The sequence below is a fragment of the Cervus canadensis genome, chromosome 3 (genome assembly GCF_019320065.1).
Source record: "Cervus canadensis isolate Bull #8, Minnesota chromosome 3, ASM1932006v1, whole genome shotgun sequence".
Lineage (NCBI taxonomy): Eukaryota > Metazoa > Chordata > Mammalia > Artiodactyla > Cervidae > Cervus > Cervus canadensis.
The window spans coordinates 67,972,790-67,996,050 of NC_057388.1; the positions used below are offsets into that span (position 1 = coordinate 67,972,790).

The following is a 23,261-nucleotide window of genomic DNA, read 5'->3' on the forward strand; positions in this document are numbered from 1 at the left end:
AAAAAAACAGGAAGTGGAAGTCCTAAGATTAAAATCTCACTCTAACTATATATCATTTCAACTTAAATTTTATGTAAGTTAAAATACATCTAAATTTATTTTTTAATTGCATGAGTAGTTTTCCTATCTGCTTTAAATGATATAATTTAAAAAGAAAAGAACAATTCTATCAGTAGCTTAAAATATAGTCTACAATATATACCCACTAAGGCCAAATTAATTATCCTAACTATTATGATTAACAGTTTTGCAGGTCAATGAAGAGAAGAAATCAAAGAATAAAAGACTGTGTTGGCAAAACAGTTGAGATTTCAAATAGAAACATAAGAAAAATAAGAACTTTGAAGGGCTCTTAGCTAGATCATATTAAGTTCTCCTGAAAAAAGAAAAGCAAGTATATCCTATTAAAAACACATATTATTTAGGGAAATGAGGGAAACTTTAAATACAAGGTAGTCATGGCAACCAAACTGGAAACATAATCATACCAGCTAATTCATATAATTTAGAAAATAAACAGTGGGTCTTTACTTTCCTATAAAAGTACCCCCACCAAAGGTACTTCTCTGAATCTCCCACAAGTCCAGAGAACTTAAACTTACCTTTAAAAGAATTATCTGCCCGTTAACCTCAGAACATATCAAAGGACGCTTGCTGCTAAGCTCCTTCATAGGCTCAGCATCAAGAAGATCTCTTTCCAAGCTCATTGTAAGAAGACCACCAGAGTTCTAAGAATAAGTTTTTGTTACAGTTCAAGAAACCAAACCACCACAGCACTTTCAAATAACAAAATTAGTTACATACCATCAGATGGATTGGATATCATGAACTCTACTGCAAGCACCAATAAAATAAAAATATTTAAAGTTTTATATTTTTTCTATTTCCTGGCACTTGAATTCCCGCCCAGAATGTAATCACCATACACTTAATCATGCTACACCTCTATAAGAGATTCTGAAAATGACCGGGATGAACCCTGCTTCCAAGGAACCCTGATGTTACTTGGGAAACTTAACGTATTTCCTAAAAAATATTAAAATGATGAAAAATAAAAAGGCTGTAGAATGGGAATGAGAAGTTCAAAAATTAAGACTAACACAGTTCTAAGAACTAACAGAGTTCTAACACCCCTGCCTCTGTTTGAAATGGAATCCTCAAAATTGAAAATTTCTTTCAAATAATTTAATTCTACTCTGTATTCCTGTATACTGTATTCTGTATACTTTTTAAAAGGAATAACTTTTTGCACTAAAACATGACTATTGACATTTTAAATCAAGCTGAGATTTACTGTGGTATAGTCTTATTAATAATAGTAGCGACTGTGAAATTATTTTGTTTTTTTAAGTGTTGTAACCATATTTAAGTAATCCACAATATATAATCAACCTACAGGGGATTTCCTAAAGCACATATCACAGGAAAACACCTTAAAATAATTAAGGGTATCCATAAGCCATGATTCTACCTTTTTATAATCTTTCACAATAAAACAGATTAGTGTATTTTTGAAATTAATTTTCAAGCCCCATATGGTATCACATACTTATTCATGCATCCTACATAAAATAGTCTCTAAGCAAAATTAAATAATCGCAAGAAAAATCTCACACTATTTTAAAGTCTAGTCTGAAAAGATTATTTAATAATTGCTTTAACAGTTTACAGGACTTTAATCTTACATATTTATCAGTTCAGACATCTATGTGAACATTCCTTTAGGTACTATATTTAAGCTATTATCATGAACTTTAATCTTACATATTTACCAGTTCAGACATCTATGTGAACATTCCTTTAGGTACTATATTTAAGCTATTATCATGAACTTTAACATTCTAAACAATGTTAAAGAATAAACATCTCCTCTAGACCCTCATGGGCAGCAGACAAAATAATAAAACATAGAGTTAACAGACTCTGCTCTGAGAGCCAGAGATTACCAATCCTGCTCCACAGTGTCCTATCTAATATACTGATCTCCTAGCTTTGAATCCTGACTGCCTAGAAAATCATACTCACATTAACATATCTACCTTAACTTCTACCTCAACTTCTCCAGGATAATTTTTCCAGCCTGCTTTAAAAGATACATTCTGTTTATAAATTCTTCATGACTATCACAGTCCTGCTTTTATTCTAACTCTTAGAACAGGAGGTAAAATTGCTTCATCATTTCAAAAAATAAACACCTTTAATTCAAATAAGTGCTATGCAAAATGTTTTCTCTTTAGTCATGAGAAGAGAAAATACAGAAAACATGCAAATTGATATAAAAATTAAAATGCAGTATGCAAGTATGAAAGAGAGTCTTGAGAAAGTCCTAACAATACTAAAAATCATTCAGCAGAAACATTTTTATAGTGAGAATATTATAGATTTAACATTGACACATAATTGTAACATCATCACTTTTCAGCACTCTGCATAGTAGTAATTCTCAAAGGAAACAAAGCTTACCATGTACTTAAGTAATCCTATTTCAGGATGAAGTAGAGGAAGCTCAGGGAACCATTTTTGTACTAAGCTACTCAGCTTCGCCTAAATTTTAAAAATAAATGTTTTTATTATAGATCAATGTATATTCAACTGTATATCCTGGTACCTCCCTTATCAAACATCTAACAAGATTTCTTATCTAATAATATATATATATAACCTCATAAGACATAAAATCACTGATTTTGCCTTCTACTACAATAAATGAAAAGCAAGCTTCAACTTTACTAACAGAAGAAAAAGTTAATTACAAATTTTAAGCTTGGCTTACATATACAGGCACAAAATCTTGCCTAAAGTCAAAGTCCACACTCACTTCCAAGCTAAAATGAAAAAAATGTGATGAAAAATCAACTGGAATCATAAATTGTCACTAGTTCTCAAAATATAAGAACACAGTAACATTTTAAAATACTGGCTATTTCATTTAGGAAAAAAAATTAATCATAAAAGCCTGGAAAGAAAAAAATAAATATGTAGCTCTACAAAAGCTACTTTGAAGCAAATGTGTTAACTGAATATCCTTAGAAAAGTCACTTATCACATGTTTTATTCAGTAAAATTTCCAGACATTTATTTAGTTCACAGGAGACAGTTATTTTATACAAGATTCACAAGGTGAATAATGAAGTACACACAGGTAAGTTTGCTACATATCACATAATAAAGTGCCTATTATTTTCATAGTACTTTTATTCTTCAGAGCACTGTTTCTTACCTTCCTTTTCTTCCCATAACATCCCTAAAATATAAAATGCAATATTGTTTCCATTTTAAAGACAAGATATGCTGACTGATGCTTCCAAAGTAACAAAAATCAGTGGTGAAACTTACCCTCAACTCAGTAGTTTTATTTTGTAAAACTCAACTAAATTATGGTGCCCTGTTAATGTTTTCACTGCAGTTTTAAGCTAAAATAATAATCATATAGATTTTAATAAAGGAAAAATCTTTGGGCTTTATGTTAAACAAAAAACAAGTAGTGGTGCAAAATTGTCTGTGATATAATCTTGATTCTTGTAAAAATAAGACTAAAAGGAAGATAAGTCAAAAGTTTAATGTAATTATACTACTGTTTGGCAACCTACTCCAGTATTCTTGCCTGGAGAATCCCATGGAGAGAGAAGCCTGGTTAGGCTACAGTCCACGGGGTTGCAAAGAGTCGGACACGACTGGGCAACTTCACTCACTCACCACCGACTGAGAAACAGATGATATTTCTTTATACTTTTCTGCAATTTTCACATCTGGAACAATGGTTATGAAATAATTTTGTCATCAGAAATTGATATCTAAATTCACATAAATATTATTCTATAAACAGTTAGTTGCTTAGTTGTGTCTGACTCTTTGCGACACTGTGGACTACAGACTGCCAGGATCCTCTGTCCAAGGAATTCTCCAGGCAAGACTACCAGAGTGGATAGTCAAGCCCTTCTCCAGGGGATCTTCCCAACACAGGGGATCAAACCCGAATCTCCTGCACTGCAGGCAAATTACCATCTGACCCACCAGGGAAGCCCCCATACCAACATAACTATGCCAATAAAACCTCTAGCCTTGTGATTACAGTCCACTTCATAAAAACAGATATTTGAATGCAATTTTTAGAGTTAAAACTAATTCAACATTTCAAAGAATCAAATACTTACATATTCCTCCTGCTCATGATTAATTCCCTGAAAGACACTATTCCGTAACTGAGTTATTTCTTGTTTTATTTTTTCAATCTCAGATCCATCATGGTCATCAGACTTTAACCAGAAAGAAAAAAGTGACTTTACAGGCTTATTAAAGTAGACTGAAAACAAGTTCTTCCTAGTAAGAATTAATGCAACTTCTATGGCAAATCACTGTCTGATTTTTATGTATCCTTCCGTATCTAGCACTTAACAGTCCCTCATAATTGTCGAATTAATATTAGTTTAATATTAGTTTATTCTAACCCTGAATTTACCAAAACCTACAAAAAGGGATTATAAAAATAAAGCCATAAAGTCTATTGCATAGATTTTTCTTATCTCTTAATCTGCTGTAGATTTTCTCTAAGATGACCAACTGCCACCATAAAATAAATATCAAGAATAGGAACCAGAATACAATTAAATTCCATGGAATCTTTCTCCATGTAAGACTTGATTTTAAAGAATCAGTAAACATGTGGCATGCCTACTACAGGAAAAACAATGTAGGACTCATAAAGACTCTGTAAACACTAATGATAATAAGTCTCCTTAGAAAGTACATGTCTTTAAGGTTAGATGTATTTCTATAAAGTTAAAAAATTAAACTAAAAAAGACCTCATGTCCTACAGCCCAGAATAGGATAAAACTAGAAAAATTTTAAACTATTAGTTCCACTCCAAGCTTAACTGCTCCAATGAGGAAGAAAGCTAATTAAAGTTGCATTAAGATATAATGTAAACCCCTTTGATAAGTAAATGGAATTTATTCACGAAGTTTCAAGCCTAAAGGCTAAAAGTGTCCTAATTCTTCTTGTTCTATTACATGTATAAACAATTTAAAATATCTGCAAGAAATACTATGTCCAGCTGTTAAAAAGAGAGTTAACAAAAGATATCCTGATCTTTATGACAAAATCCTACCTTTGGGGGAGCACCCTGTCACGTCTCAGCATGTAACAGGCTTGTTTTTAATAGACATTGTAACAGTCCAAGTGAAAAGTTTTTTAAATTACTCAAAAACATTTATGTTACTAACAACCAAAGCAACCATGTAAAATGTTTTTAGAAAACATTTCATGACATAGAAAAATGTTTTACATTATTAACGTAGTAACTTACAAACACAGACGGAAAAAGAGAGAAAATATATAAAACAAAAAGTGAATAATTTTAAAGAGTGTATTTAAGAAGCAGACCCCAAGTAAAATTAGGTACACACAGAGTTCATTAAGAACCAACTGTTTTCTTACTTCTTCCAAATTATTCTTTTCAACCAATTTCCATCTCAGTCGAGCCTTTAAGCTTTTCAGTGTCTTTTTAATGGAGAGCAAGTGATCCACGCTGGGGCTCTTATTTAAACATTCAATAATCTGTTTCTTAAACTAAGTGAGAGAAAGAGTTGTTATATTTTCAACACACAAACAGTAATATTTATTGAACAGTCACCTGACCACTCTAACTCTCTATTAAGATTCAATTAATATTTACTGAGCTCAGATTGAAATAAAAAATTCTACAATTTCCAACAAGACAATGCTACCCACTGACTTCTTGATTTTCTGCATATCTATTTAGAAGAATATCGTTCTAGCAATCAAAGGAGCAAAGGTAAAAAATATTTCAAGCTGGACATACAGTGAGACACACTTTGCTAAAGAAAATACAAAAGGGAATTTCCAGTGAGGGTGTAAACTGAATTTATCTTTTTCAAAAGTAGTTTGACAATATATATCAAGTTTCAAGAATATTCATTCCTTTTGAATAAGTAATTAATGATTTTTAGGAATCTACTTGAGGAAATACACAAGATTATGTACAAAAACTACATACAGCTTCAAGGTAAAAAAAAATGGAAGTAAACTTAATATCTAACACAGATGAAAGGTTAAATAACATCATATATCTATGCAAGAGATGATGTTTTATTCACTCACAATCACAGTATAGAAGAATTATTAATCATATGGGAAAATGTTCATGAAAAATCATTAAATGACAAAAACATTTTCAAAACAGTTTACAAAATGATGCAATACACATAATATTCATATGTACATATAATTTACCATTCAAAAAGGAAATACTCTGAAAACTAGCACTGAATATCTCTTAAGCTAAGGGGAATACAATCAATGTTTTTATTTCTACTCCTTATCTTTCTGTATATAGCAAGTTTTCTACTGTAAAGTTGTAAAAGCAGAAAGAAAAAGATAAAAGTTATGTTTTGGAGAGTGTAAGAAAAACCAAAGATTTAAAAAAAAAAATCTCAATGTATTTTATCAGTAAAATTGCCATTTCCACTATAGGGTGAGTTTAATTATAAACCAGCTAAAAACGGCTATAGTATTTTTCCAGAAATAGTAAATAATTTATCTACACAGTGGGTGTTAACTACTTAAGAAAAGTTTAAGTACTAAAAATTTCAAAGCATCTGTATATAAGACCAATAATATAAAGCATACTCCAACCTCAACACTGTCCTTGTACTTGGATTGTACTGTGGCAATAAGGCTTTCCTCTGAACGGATCTTTTGTAGTACTTGACTACATGTTTTTAAAATGATCTCCTTGTCTGCATCACCTTGTTCCTAAATGAAATTACACACACAGAATTATATATAAAGGAGTACAAAATAATTAAAACTTTTGATAACAATGGACAAAATTCAAAATGATACCTTTAACAAATTTGTATATTTCAAAATATTTTTTAAACATAGATCTTTTTCTAGGGAGAAGAGAAACTGATGTCAAAGATGTTCATATGGGAAATTTTATTCCCATAACACTATTATTCCTAAAGCTGTCTAAACTAGAGCATTAAAAGAAATCAGGAGTACTACTATGCTAAATATAAAAACTAAACAATATATAGAACTTCAAAATTATTTTTATTAACAACCATGTCTAAAATCAAGCCTGACAAAACCATCTAAATAAGGACAACTTGACAGTTGATGGTGGGGAAATACAGTAATGCATATGTATTTTTTTAATGTCACTTTGTATAAAATTACAAAGGGAAAAGAGAAACAAGCAAAATAACATAATCAACCAAAATAAACAATATAACCAAAATAAAGAACATAACCAATTTAGTAAGCAACCTAAAAAGCTAGTTAGGAGTCCCAGTGAGCAGTATTAACATTACAAAATACACTAATTTTTAGCTTTACACAGAATATATACAGTACAGAAAGAGAGCTACTAATCAATCTTGTGTATTCACTTCCAAAAGGTCTCTCAGATTTTATTTCAAGTTTTTACAAACTCTGAAGAGTCTTATCTTGTGGTTACTGGGTATGACAGACTTAAGAATTAAGTGCTACTGAAATCTGACAGAATCAGATTAACCTAAGAGTTGTTTTCCTAGAATTAAACATTAGATTTTTTTTTTCTTGATGTGAAATATCCTACTAAAATGAAAATATTACCCTGTGGAAGAATAAGACTTCTCATTGTGTTTGGATTAGAACTTGGCAGTATTAGTATTTCAGACAGGCTTTTACAAGGAAAGCTAAGCCTACCTAGTTAAAAAAAAACACTTAGCTTTAAGGAATATCAGTACTCACAATCTGAGATATCTTCAGCTCCTTGCAGACACCTGACTCGGTATTCTCCAGGATTTCATCAATATTATCAATTGTGTCATCAGAAATCAGTGATTCTTCCAGAGACAGATCAAAGGCCTCATTTGTAAAAATAAAAACATGAATTATCTCATTTAATTATTCCAATTAATATTATATCCTTATACTTGGAGCAGAGCATTAGCCTATGTATTGCATAATGTGGGGGAAATAAACATTAGAAATATAAAGTACTACCTTCAAAAACCTTATGCATGGGAAAAGAAAAGGTACACACACCTTACACACTTAAAGAAAATACAGATTTTTGTTAAAGTAATTAGTGGTTAAGAGAGATGAGAGGACAATACAGAGGAAAAGTATGAGAAAAAAACAGGGACAAGACCAAGATGTTTTGAGGGAATAATTAAAAGAGACTGTCCAACTAAAAACTGGTAAAGAACATTGACTGCTCAGGTGGCAAGTTCAAATTGGACAGATGGTAGGTAGACAAAACCAGCCTTTATACAAAGGAATGGGTATGATTATACCTGATATTTAATGATGACCCACTAGAATTGAGGAATCTAAAGAATAAAAGTTAAAAATTAAACTCTGATAGTTTTCATCTCATTAAGAAAACTAAGGTAATTCCTATCAGGAAACAGACTTTATAATAAGGTACAAAATAGAATAAAATCATGGGTCCAAATTATAATATAGAACATAAAGGTCATAAGCAGTCACTCTGATTTCAGAGGTTCAAATCTGTGATTATGGATGTCTAGATTTGGGAAACAGCAATGGAAATGAAAGATAACAGACAACCTAAACAGAAGGATGATTCTGAAACAAAACAAGACAAAGAAATAACTTAAGTTATGTTAATGAATCCAAAAGAACGCATCAAAAAAGAAGAATTCTAGAAGTAGCTGGAGATTAAAAGCTTTTTTTTCCCAAAACAAAGCTAGAAATGCATATGTGGAAGCCAATCACACAAGAGAGATAAATGAGACCACAGGTATCTTTGTCCTTGCTCAGGAGGTTGCAAAGCAGACAGAATAACAGAGAATCAGTAACAAAATTAGGCTAAAATTCAGTTAGGGTTCTGAGTACATTATACAAACCCATGCCTCAAAGCCTTTTAGAAAATTATGTAGTGTTTTCACAATAATAAATAGGAACTAAAAAAACTGTAAGACATCTTTTCTAATATTTAATAACAAGACTAATATTTCCCATTTTACATATCTTTAAGACATTTAAGATCATTAAAACCTGAATGACTTAAACACTGCCAAACATTTTAACCATGACTAGTTAGCCAACTAATGTTAAAACACATATATCTTTCTAAAAAAGAAACCAAAAAGAGGAAAGCTCTATCTTCTAAAGCACATACCGTTATCGCTACAACTATAGCTGTAAAATAAACACTTCAGTTGTAATAAACTCCATATATTATCTTACACCTGTTGCTTGACTGAAGTTGTCTTCATATACATCCTAAACAGAGAATGTAAATATGTAAATCCCTCACTCTTCTATCCCAGCATTCTCATTTTTTCTCTTTTTTCTCTCTCTCCCCCTCTCCCTCCCTTGCTCTCAGAAAAAAGTAAATTACATGTGGAAAATTTTAAAATATATATTCCCTGGTTTATGCTACAACATCACCAGGCAACAGAACTCCTGTTACCTTTAAAGTACTCTGGAACCATGCTACAAGACGTTGTATACAGATCTCTGTTTCATTTCTAACACTGGTGAACTCCTCTCTTTTATTACGCCTCCAGTCATTAAATTTCTCCAGTATTTCTTCAGAGTTAATTCCTTCTTTGGCCTGTCCATATACTGCTTCTAAAGAGGCTGACAAATCCTGCAGAGAGATACTTCTGTTTATTAAAGTTAATTAACTTTATATTAAGAGTAAAGCACCATATTAGAATCTGAGAGACAATGAAGTGGTATATTGAATCCCTATCTTCGAGAAGTTTATAAATAAAACTTTGAATATCTAAACATAAAAGCATAAAACTACCTAGAAGGTGATTTATTTGGATTATAATAGTAAAAGTTCATTAAATGAATTAAGGTTATAAACAGAAGGCTTTAAAGTCTTAGGTTTTTAATTAAGTAGAAAGTATCCTCTTTTTTCTGACTTTACATAAGAATCTATTTTGTCCTGATATGGAAATTTCTAAGGGCTACTGCTAAGTAAAAATAAACACACAAATTGTACAAATAATTCCAATTAAGGAAAGACATTAAGCATACATATCTAGACAGCGTATTAAAAAGCAGAGACATCACTTTGACAACAAAGGTCCATATAGTTTTGATCTTCCCAGTAGTCATGTATGGATGTGAGAGCTGGACAATAAAAAAGGCTGAGCACTGAAGAATTGATGCTTTCAAACTATAGTGTTGGAGAAGACTCTTGAGTGTCCCTTGGATGCAAAGAGACCAAACCAGTCCATCCTAAAGGAAATCAGTCCTGAACATTCACTGGAAGGACTGATGCTCAAGCTGAAGCTTCAATACTTTGGCCACCTGACACGAAGAGCCAACTCACTGGAAATGACCCTGATGCTGGGAAAGACTGAAGGCAGGAGGAGAAGGGGGCAACAGAGGATGAAGTGATTGGATGGCATTATCGACTCAATGGACATGAATTCGAGCCAACTCAGGGAAATAGTGAAGGACAAGGAAGACTGGCATGCTGCAGTCCATAGGGTCGCAAAGAGCTGTACATGACCGAGCTACTGAACAAGAATATACATTTAAAAGCAGTTTTAGAAAGGACTGGAAGAGACAAGAGAGCTTGATGGCTCCCTCCAGGACTAAGACCCGAGAAACATCAGAGAGACAAGAGGAAAACTTAATAGATCCAGAAAATTTTATCACAAAACTGAAAAACCCTTAGAGAGAAAGAAGATGGTTGGTACTTAGCACTGAATGAATACAATTACTGCACGTAGGAAACAGCCTGTACCACAGCAGAGAATCATCTTGAGAAAAGAGAATTTTTTCTTCATATGTTCTTCTTTCTTCCTCAGACTAGGCAAGAAAGCAGCAGCACAAACAAGAGGCAATGGGTTTATACAAGCACAGTACAGAAAACTAGATGAGGCAAAAAGTGATAACCAGCACAGAAGAGTTGGCCAAGCATTCTTCCCCTTCCCTGAATACCCAGTAGCATTTACACCCAAGGGTAGCAACCCCTGGAAAAGAGGAAAGGCTGATGGAGAGGGACTGAGATGTCCTCTGAAGAGTAAGATTATCTAGAGCAGAAGCCAGTAAGTAGTAGTTGAGCCCAGACTGCAACTGTGTAAGTTCTGAGAAGCAAGCTTATCCTATTCCCTAAATCCACCTGAAGTCTCCAAAGTTATGGTCCAAGCTTTCACTCTTCCCAAGGTCCCTCTTCCACACTAACACATACGCACATAACAGCACACCAAGACAGTTGATAATTCTTCAAGAGAATGTGCAGTCCTGAGGAGAAGTACAGGGGATGATGAAATGTGTCAATAACGCAAGCACTCTGAAAGAAATACAACAAACTAAGCCACCTTATAAAAAGGAAGCAAAATCAATGGTCCAGATAACAGTAAGAACTCAAAATAAGCATAACAAATCTTCTCAAAAATAGAAAGAATATTGGAAACATAAAGCAAGACCAAGTAATTATAAATAATAACCAACTGAAATTATTAAGCATGAAAAATAATTTTTGAAATAAAGAACACAATGGTTTCGTTAAATGGCAGAAGAAATACAGCAAAGAATCAATTAGTGACTATTGATTAGGACAGAAATGAGACTCATATCAACAACTACAGAAATAAGAAAACAATGGATTATTATTGTCAAAAATCTCAGGAGAAAATGGCCTTTGGAGCTAAGATATTTTATAGTTCATTAAATAACTATTGAAAAGAGTTTAAATGTAAGCAACTGCTTAAATATTTGAATTGTTTAAATACGGTATCCTGAGACATTTAATACCTCACAAAATCAACCACTCAAACCCTGCTTTAAAGGACTCTCAGAGAGTACTCTAAAATACAGAGTGAACCAAAAGATATCCAACAATTTATGAAGTAAGAGTCAGAAAATAACTCAACTCTACAAAGTTTGTTACTTCAGTTATCATATACAATACCTGTAACAATCTGTGAGTAAAATCGTAGACAACAATTGTGGTTGTTTGGTTAGCTGGTATTTGGGAGAGAGATACAGACAGACAAGACCCACCAGAGGCAAGTGAGAATGTTCTAAGGTATAAAGGGAAGAGGGTAGAAAAAGAGGAAAAAAAAATAAATCATGATAAACAGAAACACAAAAATAATCACAGAAATAAGTTCTAATAAAATAGTAATTATATATAAATCAACTAAGTTACCCATTAAAAGGCAGATTTAAATGTTTGATTCTTTTAAAAAATGATTGACTGGAGTGTTGTCTAAGAGAGACATATAAAATAAAAGGAAGAGAAAAAGAAACTATATATAAGGCAAATATTAACCAGAAAGACAAGTAGGATAAGAATTTTAAAAGGAAACAAAAATAAAATTTTATCCCAAAGCACCTTAAGGGAAAACTATTATTACCTAATAGTTTAAAAATACACAGTTTAAAATACGTAACAATCATGAATTCATTAACACTTAACAATAAGCTCTGAAATATTTTGAAAAATTAAAGAAAACTAGAATATATATTAACTAGAAAATATAAAAAAAAATCAAAACTTACAAAATGATCAGATAAAAAGCTAAGCAAAGATACAGAAGATTAAAGTTTCAGATCATAGCTTAAGCTGTAGATCAGAAACTGCACACAAAAAACCCAGAATATATTTTCTTCTTGAATTTATAAAAACAGTCATAAAACATTAACCGTGTATTGTAGGCCACAAAAGAAGCCTCAATAAATGCTAATGAAATCAAATATCATGACATTTCACTTCTTTGATCTTCATTATAAAAGTATAAGTTATATTGCTTAATTACTTGAAGAAAATAAATAAAAATTAACTATTTTTCAGCAAAATAAAGAGAAATTTAAGAATGATCTGGTGACAGAAGGGAAGAGTAGAAAGGGAGACAAACCAGATTTGGCATAAAGTCTTTTAAGATTAAACTTTAAAAAGAAAAGAGTCTTAAAATGATCTTGGTTGCCGATCCTTTAACTCTGTAACAGTTAATGAGAAGAAATAAACCATTACAGAGTAAAGAAGCTGCACTGCAGACAGGTGAATTCTTACATCACTGTCCTTTTCTATGCAAATCTTATTTCACCACTCCGGAATAACCTATACTATTTATTCAATCTACTTAAGAAAATGTTTCAAATAATGGCTCCAATGGTTCCTCAACCATACACAGTAACAGGAAAACTACATCTTTAATCAAATTGCTAACATCCGCTGGATTGTATAAAAATCTAGAGAATTCCAGCAAAAGATCTATTTCTACTTCATTGATTAAGCTAAAGCCTTTGACTGTGCAGATCGCAACAAACTGTGGAAAATTATCTTAAAGAGATGGGAATACTAGACCACCTTACCTGCCTCCTGAGAAACATGTATGCAGGAGGTCAAGAAGCAATAGAACAGGATATGGAACTGTTCCAAATTGGGAAAGGAATACATTAAGGCTGTATATTGTCACCCTGCTTATTTAATTTATATGCAGAGTACATCATGAGAAATGCTGGGCTGGATGAAGCACAACTGGAATCAAGACTGCCGGGAGAAATACCAGTAACCTCAGATATGCAGATGATACCATCCTCATGGCAGAAAGCAAAGAATTAAAGAGCCCCTTGATGAAGGTGAAAGAAAGAAGTAAAAAAAGCTGGCTTAAAACTCAAAATTCAAAAAACTAAGATCATGGCATCCAGTCCCACCACTTTATGCATGGCAAACAGATGGGGAAATACTGGAAACAGTGCCAGACTTTACTTTCTTGGGCTCCAAAATCACTACAGATGGTGACTGTAGTCATGAAATTAAAAGATGCCTGCTCCTTGGAAGAAAAGCTTTAACAAACCTAGACAGCATATTAAAAAGCAGAGACATTACTTTGCCAACAAAGGTCAGGTCCATATAGTCAAAGCTATAGTTTTTTTCAGTAGTAATGTACAGATATGTGAGCTGGACAATAAAAAAGGCTGAGCACTGAAGAACTGATGCCTTCAAATTGTGGTGCTGGAGAAGACTCAACCTGGAAAGTCCCCTGGATAGCAAGGACAGCAAAGCAATCAATCCTAAAAGAAACTGGTCCTGAATATTCATTGGAAGGACTGACGCTGAAGCTGAAGCTTCAATACTCTGGCCACCTGATGCAAAGAGACAACTCATTGGAAAAGACCCTGATGCTAGGAAAGACTGAAGGCAGGAGGAGAAGGGGATGACAGAGGATGAGATGGCTGGATGGCATTACCGACTCAACGGACATGAGTTTGAGCAAACTCCAGGAGACAGTGAAGGAAAGGGAAGTCTGGCGTGCTGCAGTCCATGAGGTCACAGTCAGACACGACTGAGTGACTGAACAACAACATCTTCAACCAGGTGGACAGAAAGACACTAGTGCTCAGATGTCCCTTAATAACCTTTTCGCCAGTTTTCCAGCAAGCTTATCCCCTCCCCTACAGTCCAAAACAAGATAGCTAGTATTCAGCTTGGTATTAAAGATACTGTCAAAAGCAGTAAAAATTCAAAGATACATAAAATGTAGGAGTAGAAGAGGGTTATTCTGTTCAAATGATATAATCACATAGAAAGCTCAAAGAGTATCAACTAAAAAAAAACTAAAAAAGAGTTCAGCAGAGTTACCAGAAAAGCATCAATATATAAAAATCATTAGTTTCCCTCTATACCATCAAAAGAACAAGGGAATTGAAAGTAAGACAGCATTCACAAAAGGAAGCAGAAGTATAAACATCTTGGAGTTAAATGAAGAAAATGCATGAGGACTTACAGAGAAAATTTTAAACATCATTAAAAGATATAAAAGATCCCAATAAGCAGAAAGAAATACTATGCTAATAGGTGGAATGGAAACACTGTTGTGCTCATTCACTTCAAATTAGTCATTTCTGAGATGATAGGATTTGACTTAAGATAAGGTTCCACAATATCTTATGAGCTACTGTACTCTTATCTACAGATCTTAGAAGCCATTATCACTCAAGGATCAAGATCCCTCTCCCTAACTCTGACATAAAGGCTTTACTAGATTTTCTGCAGAAAAATGGCTAACCTGCTTGCTACTACTGCTCCTGTCTCTCTGAATTTTCCCAATGAATGCTGCTCTAACAAGCCTTATATGCCTGACTATTTTACCTTGCTTGCAGGATACGTACCTACATACATATATATATAAAAACATATTAAATATATCAATATAAAATTTTAACATCATTAAAAAGAAACTAGGATTCATCAAAGAAAAGAAAAAGTTCTGCAGCTATCAGTACTGTCTGAAGTCTAAAGGCAAATGCTAATTTCACTTCTCAAATGGTAAACATATTTTAATGTATATTTAATATCTTTTAAAATTCCAACCTGCAATGTTTTTAAGCGTTTATTAAGAGAGAACTCATCAACTTCCAGAATAAAAACTTCTACTGCCATGTACAGCTTCTGTTGTACTTCATTTCTTTCGGCAATCAAAATATTCCCCTCACTCTGAAGGAAGGAAAAAGGGAATAACCATCATTAATATATCAGGTGTTTTTACACACTGACCTATATGAAAAGAACTGATCTCTTAAAACTAGCAAAATTTAACATTACATTCTCCAACATAGTAATATCTAAGACAAACCCCTCTCTTCTTAGATCACCAAACTGACAAAGTTTCTTTCCCTTAATTAGAAATAAGATTTAAATCCCACAATTCTGCTCTGTTCATCTTTACTTTTCCAAAACAATAAAATTTAAGAAAATTATACAAGTGTCTGTGACTAATTACATACTGCCTCCTTCCTACTCCCACCCCATGCTCAATTCCTTCATCTATTTATCTTTCAAGATTTAGTTAATCTCCCAACAGGATAAAACCTTCAGTTCACCCAAGAAGCTATGCCTGGAAACAGATATGAGAGATATCCAAGAACCCTATGCATTAGCTCTATTATAGTTCTTAATAAACTATATTAAAACTACCCATTTATATATTTGTCCTATACCCGAAGTAGATAGAGGGATAGGACCACGTCTTAAATTTGTGTCTCTACTACTTGTAACAGAGGTATATACACTTAAAAGTCCGAATTTTAGAATATTCTTTTTTGTGTAAGCTCAACCAGACCTTTATATAACTAATTATGAAGACAAAAGAAAAGACTCTCTTTCGTCAAAAGTACACATGGTGGGCTTTTCTGGTGGTTCAGTGGTAAAGAGTCAGTCTGTCAATGCAGGAGACACGGATTCAGTCTGGGAAGCATGCCATGGAGCAGCTAACTAAGTCCATGTGCCACAACTATTGACCCTGTTCTCTACAGCCCAGGAAGCACAACTACTAAAGCCCTGGTGCTCTATATAGCCTGTGCTCCGCAACAAGAGAAGCCACGCATCACAACTAGAGAGTAGCCCCCGTGTGCCAGAACTGGAGAAAAGTTTGTGCAGCAATGAAGACCCAGCACAGCCAAAAATAAATACACAAATAAAAAACGTTTTTAAAAGTACACATGGCAATCGAATTAAAGAATTGTGCAAAATATATAAATGAAAATAACAATTTTAAGATGCAAATTAAATACAAGGGAAATAAAAAGACAACTTTATCTGAGGGACAATCATGCCTCTGTCCTTAATAACCTATAGTAATCTACTCTTCAACCTGTCAAACGAACTATAGGGCAATAAAGCCCAAAAGAAGTCCTGAAACGGTAGCAGGAGTGGAGACAAACTGCTTTAGAAATCACATGCGTCCTACTAGAACACCAGATCTGACATAGTAAGTCCTTTTCCCCTCCATGTCCTGAATCACTTTCCTATTTTCAAATGACAAAAGTTAAAAAGCAGTTCTTTTTCAATTTTCATCTTACTACATGAAAATAATTGTGAAATATTTTAATGATGGCAGTATGGTTTAAATGGAAATAGACTACACTTTGCAATCAAGACATCTGGCTTCAAATTCCAGATTAACATTTAGAAGTATGTAATCTTGAGCAATTTCCTTAAACCCTGTGGGCCTCATTTTCCTGAGGAGCAAAAATGCCCATGTTTATAAAGTACCTATACATACGTGTTTCTAAAAGATTCAAAAATTATTACTTCTGTCACCTTTTGTTGTCTATCATCACAAGTGACCAGTAGAGGTCTAACGTGTAAAATAACCCAAATCTAATCCCCTAACCCAATTAAATATTCCTGGCATTTCCAAAGGCTTAGTTATCCTATTTACTTTTCTCATTCAGAGCCAGTTAGGCTGCCAACTGGCCAAACTAAGTATGACTAGGGAATAAGACTTTTAGGGTACAATCTTCAGAGGCAGAAACCACCAATACTTAAGACAGGACAACTCCAAACCCAAGTATAGAGCTCATAGGTACTATGGAAAGCTATGATTATTGTATCAGATATCTTATATGAAAAACATGGAGTTCCACTCAGCTGAGTATAATAAATAAAACTCCCACAGGAAAAAATAACCTACACTACCTACACTAATTTGTACCTACACTAATTAAGAATTCACATGAAATATTCCATTCTTCATATCCCTTCCCTACCCACATATAAAGAAAACGAAAGGAAAGCAAAGTCACTCAGTTGTGTCCGACTCTTTGCGACCCCATGGACTGTAGCCTACCAGGCTCCTTCATCCATGGGGATTTTCCAGACAAAGGCACTGGAGTAGATTGCCATTTCCTTCTCCAGGGGATCTTCTCTACTCAGGGATCAAACCCGGGTCTCCCAGATTGCAGGCAGGCGCTTTACCGTCTGAGCCACCAGGGAGGCACCCACGTATAACCACCTCTCAACGGATGGTTAAGAGAGCGTTTACCAGTAAGGCAGAGTCCTGTACTGGAGCACAAAGCACGCCCCTCCCACCAGAAGATCCACATTAGCAGGCGTGGGAGTCATTCCAGCTTATAAGCCTCATGCCCCTTAAAAACCATTCTCTTATAGGTATAGCTTCCAGGGTTCCTCAAGGAGTATGCCCAGTTGTTTAGTATTTGTAGTTTGGAGTTCCTCTTAATCCAGATACAATTTACCAAGCAGGGATTTTATTTACCTGAACAATGTTGCCAGTAACATGACTGAAATTTCAATTTATCAAATTACCAAGGGAAGAGAGGTAAATTCTCAGACAAAAGGGGAAAAGATTTTGTTAACCCTTTTCCACAATCACTACTCATTTATCTTACCTTTCTTCTAAGGCAACAAAAGAAATCAAATTACTAATATGAAGATACTCCAAAAGTTAAAGATTTCATGTAAAGTATCATTACAATATCTGCAGTCCTTCTGCTTTTTTGAAAGATATTATCTCCTTATATTCAACAGATTAAAAATCACAATGGAGAAAAATTCTTGACCCACCACATTCTCACAAGTTTGAATCTTCTCCTGAGCCAGATTATATTCTGCCCAAATTAGCTCTAATTCATTCAAAGAAGCTGGGATAGTAAAGCGGTCTTCATCCAACACTTGTATAGCATCTGAAAGGTCATTTCCAAAACGAACACTGATACTGACACGTCTGTTTAAAAAAAAATAGCAAAAGGAAAAGATCATGAAATGTTTAAGATGGTGTGAGAAAAAAATTACACAAATAGTAATTGTCAAAAGTTACTATTTACAACACTGGCTCTGAAGAGGTATTTTCTAAAACTATATAAAATCATAGATAACTTTGATACAAACGTTAACTAAAAATACATTTCACTGGGAAAAAATTAAGTATTTTATATAAAAAGCTTCAAAAGTGCAGAATTCAAATGATATAAAATTAGATTTGTAAATACTTCTTTAAAAATGTTATATTTAAGCCAATTTTATCAAGATGAAGGCACAGAGTCCTTGTACCTTAAAAAGCAGACCAGCATTTGCATAATCTTAAAAAAAAATCCAAAAAATCCAAAAAAAAACCAAAAAACACCCCAACAAAGCAATCAGAGAGGCCAATTAGGAAAACCAAAACTCACCATTGTATTTGTTTTAGCTTCCAACTAGACTTCTACCATTCTAATAGCACACTATTTCCTCAAATACAGGTCAAAATATATTGAACTGTTTTGGTCTGAAGTCTGTCTCACAGCTTTGCCAGTGTAGTCACTTGGGCTGTGCACTAAAAGCTGATTAACTTCTAGAGAGACCTGATTACTCAAACTATTTAAAACCTATAAACCAGATGCTGACTGACAGATTTATACCAGAAAATAGATTCCCACTGGACAAAAGATGAACACGTAGTATTAATTGAAAGCAACATGTTAGTGTTTCCAAGTACAGGAGGAAATGGATTACTGGTTTAAGTTTTATGCATAGCAAAAAAAGAGAACTAGATTGTTTTGAGAACTATTTTTCCCACACTCCAGAAAAGGGTGAAAAATTATCCTTAACCAACAATAAAGAAATTTTCTATAAAGTAAAATACCTACATAATTCACATATACAATCTGAGACATGCTGTTTAAACTGCATGAGTCTTGCTAACCAAGTTCTTTTCTTCTGACTCCATGAAGATCATTTTTCTTCTAATTTAGGAAGACTACTTTTGTCTTTCTTTATACAGAGTATAAATAAGTAATTTGGATTACTGAAATCTACAGTTTCTGTATAGGACTGAAAATAACCCCAAGCAAAACAATGGGACCTAGTAGTTTTCCTTCAAACTATTACTTAGAAGTTGTGTTGACTTTTTAATTCCATTCTCATATATAACTTTAGGACACTATCATCCCACACGGTGACAACAGAACACTATAAAAACAGTATAAAATTTGTCTCAGGAGTAACTATCTTTAGTTTCCCTCTTTAAAATAATGAAAATACAAAGAATAAGTTTCAAGGTAAACATGAAGTGGGAGAGGACACGGACAAACCTATGGCTGATTCATGTTGATGTTTGGTAGAAACCAATGCAATAACTGAGCAACTATATATATATATATATGGAGAGAGAAAGAGAGAGAACCAGGAATAAAACCATCAAGGGTACCCACCTAAAAAATTAATTAATTTAAAAAAGAAAAACCAAAAATGAAAGGCATAGAAATTAAACAAAGCACAAACTAATCAGCATTTGTTTTAAACCATCCTCCTCAAAAATACACTTTTACCTACCTAATTTCTTTCAATATTTCAACCTTAGCTGCCAGATTTTTCATTCTGGTACCTATACAAGTCTTCAGAGTGCTTTCCAAACGTTTAGTCAAATCCATGGTAGTTGCTTTCTCTTGCTGAAGCAAAGAACAAACATATCTTATTCAGACCCACATAGGAAACTGTATTTCTACTGTTATTTAAATAATTTTTAGGTGTAACTAAAATTTTAAAGGATTTATGAGGGAGTGTTCCCTGAAAAATGCCACATATGAATTCAAGGGCTGGAGACTGAGTTCAACTACCAATGGTCAACGTCTTAACCAGGCCCAAGTAATGAAACCTTGACTTAAAAAAACTCAGAATGATGAGGTCTGGGGGAAGTTTCCAGACTGGTGAACAAATCCATGTGCTGGAAGAGTGACAGGTCCAGAGAATCCTCCAAACGATCTCCATCTCCACTCCCATCATAACTTCCCTTTTGTGTCTCTTCTTTTTGTATTTGGCTGTTCCTGAATTGTATCCTTTATAATAAAACTGTCACTATAAGTAAAGCACTTTCATGAGTCCTGACAGTTCTTACTGAATTACTGAATTGAGAGCAAGGTGTGGGAGTGGGTCATAGGAAGCCTTAAGCTGATAAGAAAGTTTTCTTTCTTAAAGTCAGAAAAAAGTGTGGGTAGCCTGGGACCTGATTTGTGGCTGGTGCCTGAATTGAGCTAAGTCTTGAGGGACTTAATCCTTGTGGAGTCTGAGATAACCCTTGGCATTTAGTGTCAAAAATGAACTGTAGGCCATTCAGTTGATGTTAGAGAAATGGCAACTCGTGTTGGGGTAACATATTGGTATTAGAAAAAGTTATACATTTGAAGACTACACAGTATTCTGTGGAGGGGAGGGAACTGCCCTGAATCTGAGCAAACCTTGATACTTAACTTCATAAAAGGAAATACATGGAGATATAGCAGCCTGTTAAGCAACAATAGGATGCAGATGAAGCACTTCAAGAGATTTATCAAGCAAAATGCAATGTATAGACCTAACTGGAAATCTCATTGGAAGAAACCAAACATAAAATGACATTCATGGAACAATATGGGAAATCTGAACACTGGATATTAAATGATATTATGGGCTTCCCTGGTGGCTCAGCTGGTAAAGAATCCTTCTGCAATGCAGGAGACCTGGGTTCAATCCCTGGATTGGGATGATCCCCTTGAGAAGGAAAAGGCTACCCACCCTAGTATTCTGGTCTGGAGAATTCCATGAACTGTATAGTCTGTGGGGTCACAAAGAGTTGGACACTACTGAGTGACTTTCACTTAGTGTGAACATAACTTAGTGAACTTAGTGAAGGGATTATTACTAATTTTTAAATGTAATTGTATTACGGTTATATCTCTTTTGAATTTCTTTTCTATTAGAGATACATAATACATTAAAGCATATACATTAAACTATTATGAATGGGATTTATTTTTTTTTTGTCATACATTGATATGAATCAGCCATAGATTTACTAGGAGGCATAGATTTTTAAAAAGACGGTTTAATAACTGTAAAAATTGGGTGATGGATACACAGTATTAATTCCTCAATTCTCTTTTTAAAATGTTTGAAAATTTCCAGAGTTAAAAAAATTTAAAGAACATAAAAGGAAATATAAATGAGAAATTAATAATCTTTCAAACATCCAATGAAATCTGAAGATCTTTAGTTTGCAGCATAAGAAAAAATTTCATCTATAAACAAGTATGAAGAAAGGAGGAGAGAATAAAGAGTAGGGAGAAGAAGGGAAGGAAAAAAAAGGAGACAGAAAAGTACAAAGACAAATAAGAGCAAATCAGAGCTTCCCTAATGGTCAGTTGGTTAAGAATCCACCTGCCAATGCAGGGCACATGGGTTGGATCCCTGGTCCATGAAGATCCCACATGCCTCAGAGCAACTAAGACCATGCACCACAATTACTGAAGCCTGTGCACCTAGAGCCCATGCTCAGAAACAAGAGAAGTCACTGCAAGGAGAAGCCTGAGTGTCGTCAGCTAGAGAGTAGCCCTGCTCCTCCCAACTACAGAAAGCCTGTGCACAGCAATGAAGATCCCAATGCAGTCAAATATAAATGAATGAATAAATCTTTTTTAAAAAAATAAGAGTAAATGAACACAATGATTTCCCAGTTGATCACTCTTTATCTTAAGCCACTGAAGCATACCATACCTTCAGCTCCTGAGCAGTCTGTTCTACTTTCAATTCTAACGCCTTGCACCTTTCAAGAAGAACCTCCTTCTCTGTTTTAAGTTTTTCATTTTCTTCAATCAGTTTCTGGTCCTGCTTAATTTTCGCCAGGCTGACATTAGACCCTAAATTAAAGTCACTGACAGCCAAATTTTCCCTATTAAAAACAAATTCACTCATTTTAAAAACCAAAATGTTTTAAGTGGGACAGAGATCAAAACTTAAAATTTGGATCTTTATACCATAATATATATGTGTGTGTGTGTATTTATGCATATATAAAGTTAATTTTGGAAACTCATCTATACCTAGTTTCAACATTAGAAAGCATTTTAATGCAAACTAGATTTTATAACTGAAGTCATACTTCAAAACAATGCCTCCTAATCTCAGAGAAATCATATTCCAACTTTTTCATATCATAATCAACTCCAGCAAAGAGAGTAAAAAGCATTTCTGTATCAGTTTCTTCCAATCTCTCCTCATTACCCCCACTCCATTTGACCGTTTAGTTCCTAAAGCACTGATAAGGTCCCAACAAAAAGCTTTACTACCCATGACATGGCATCATGGGCTAGATCATGATAAAGAAGTAAAAGGATGGTTTTGTACTTTAAAAAATCAAATCTGGCTTTCTGCTTCAAGTTTATAACTAAAAATTATCTAAAAAGTGAACATTTTTTGTTATAATCAAATTCCATCACAGTAAATTTTCACAGGAAGAAAAGAGCGCCTCTCTTTTGTTAAAGAGAAAAGGCAATTCCCTAAAACTCATTAAAATATTCTCAGAGCCATAGGAAAAACTTCAAAATTTATCTGAAGTTCTGTCTCTTGCCTGAATAATTTAGATTTAGAAGTAGATTTTTATGATAAATGTATTCAAAAGATGTGGAAAGAAGAGTTGGTATGTGAACTTCAAACAATTCAGGGATGATTTTTCTTTCAAAATGGCTTTTAACTAAAATATCCCTGTTAAAAAGGAAT

At 33.7% G+C, this 23,261-nt stretch overlaps 1 protein-coding gene across 3 annotated transcripts in view; it reads right to left on the bottom strand.

Annotated features, from left to right (window-relative positions):
• The window catches only part of STK31 (serine/threonine kinase 31), a 66,356-nt gene that overhangs the window by 24,651 nt on the left and 18,444 nt on the right, over positions 1 to 23,261 (bottom strand). For all 3 annotated transcript variants that reach the window (XM_043463381.1, XM_043463382.1, XM_043463383.1), the window contains exons 8-18: positions 22,260 to 22,434; positions 20,064 to 20,179; positions 18,318 to 18,477; positions 15,327 to 15,449; positions 9,453 to 9,632; positions 7,760 to 7,876; positions 6,656 to 6,775; positions 5,438 to 5,569; positions 4,155 to 4,256; positions 2,464 to 2,544; positions 603 to 728 (exon numbers count right to left, since the gene is read on the bottom strand). In XM_043463381.1, coding sequence (XP_043319316.1) covers positions 603 to 728; positions 2,464 to 2,544; positions 4,155 to 4,256; positions 5,438 to 5,569; positions 6,656 to 6,775; positions 7,760 to 7,876; positions 9,453 to 9,632; positions 15,327 to 15,449; positions 18,318 to 18,477; positions 20,064 to 20,179; positions 22,260 to 22,434 — 1,432 coding nt within the window. The remainder of the gene's footprint in view (positions 1 to 602; positions 729 to 2,463; positions 2,545 to 4,154; positions 4,257 to 5,437; positions 5,570 to 6,655; positions 6,776 to 7,759; positions 7,877 to 9,452; positions 9,633 to 15,326; positions 15,450 to 18,317; positions 18,478 to 20,063; positions 20,180 to 22,259; positions 22,435 to 23,261) is intronic.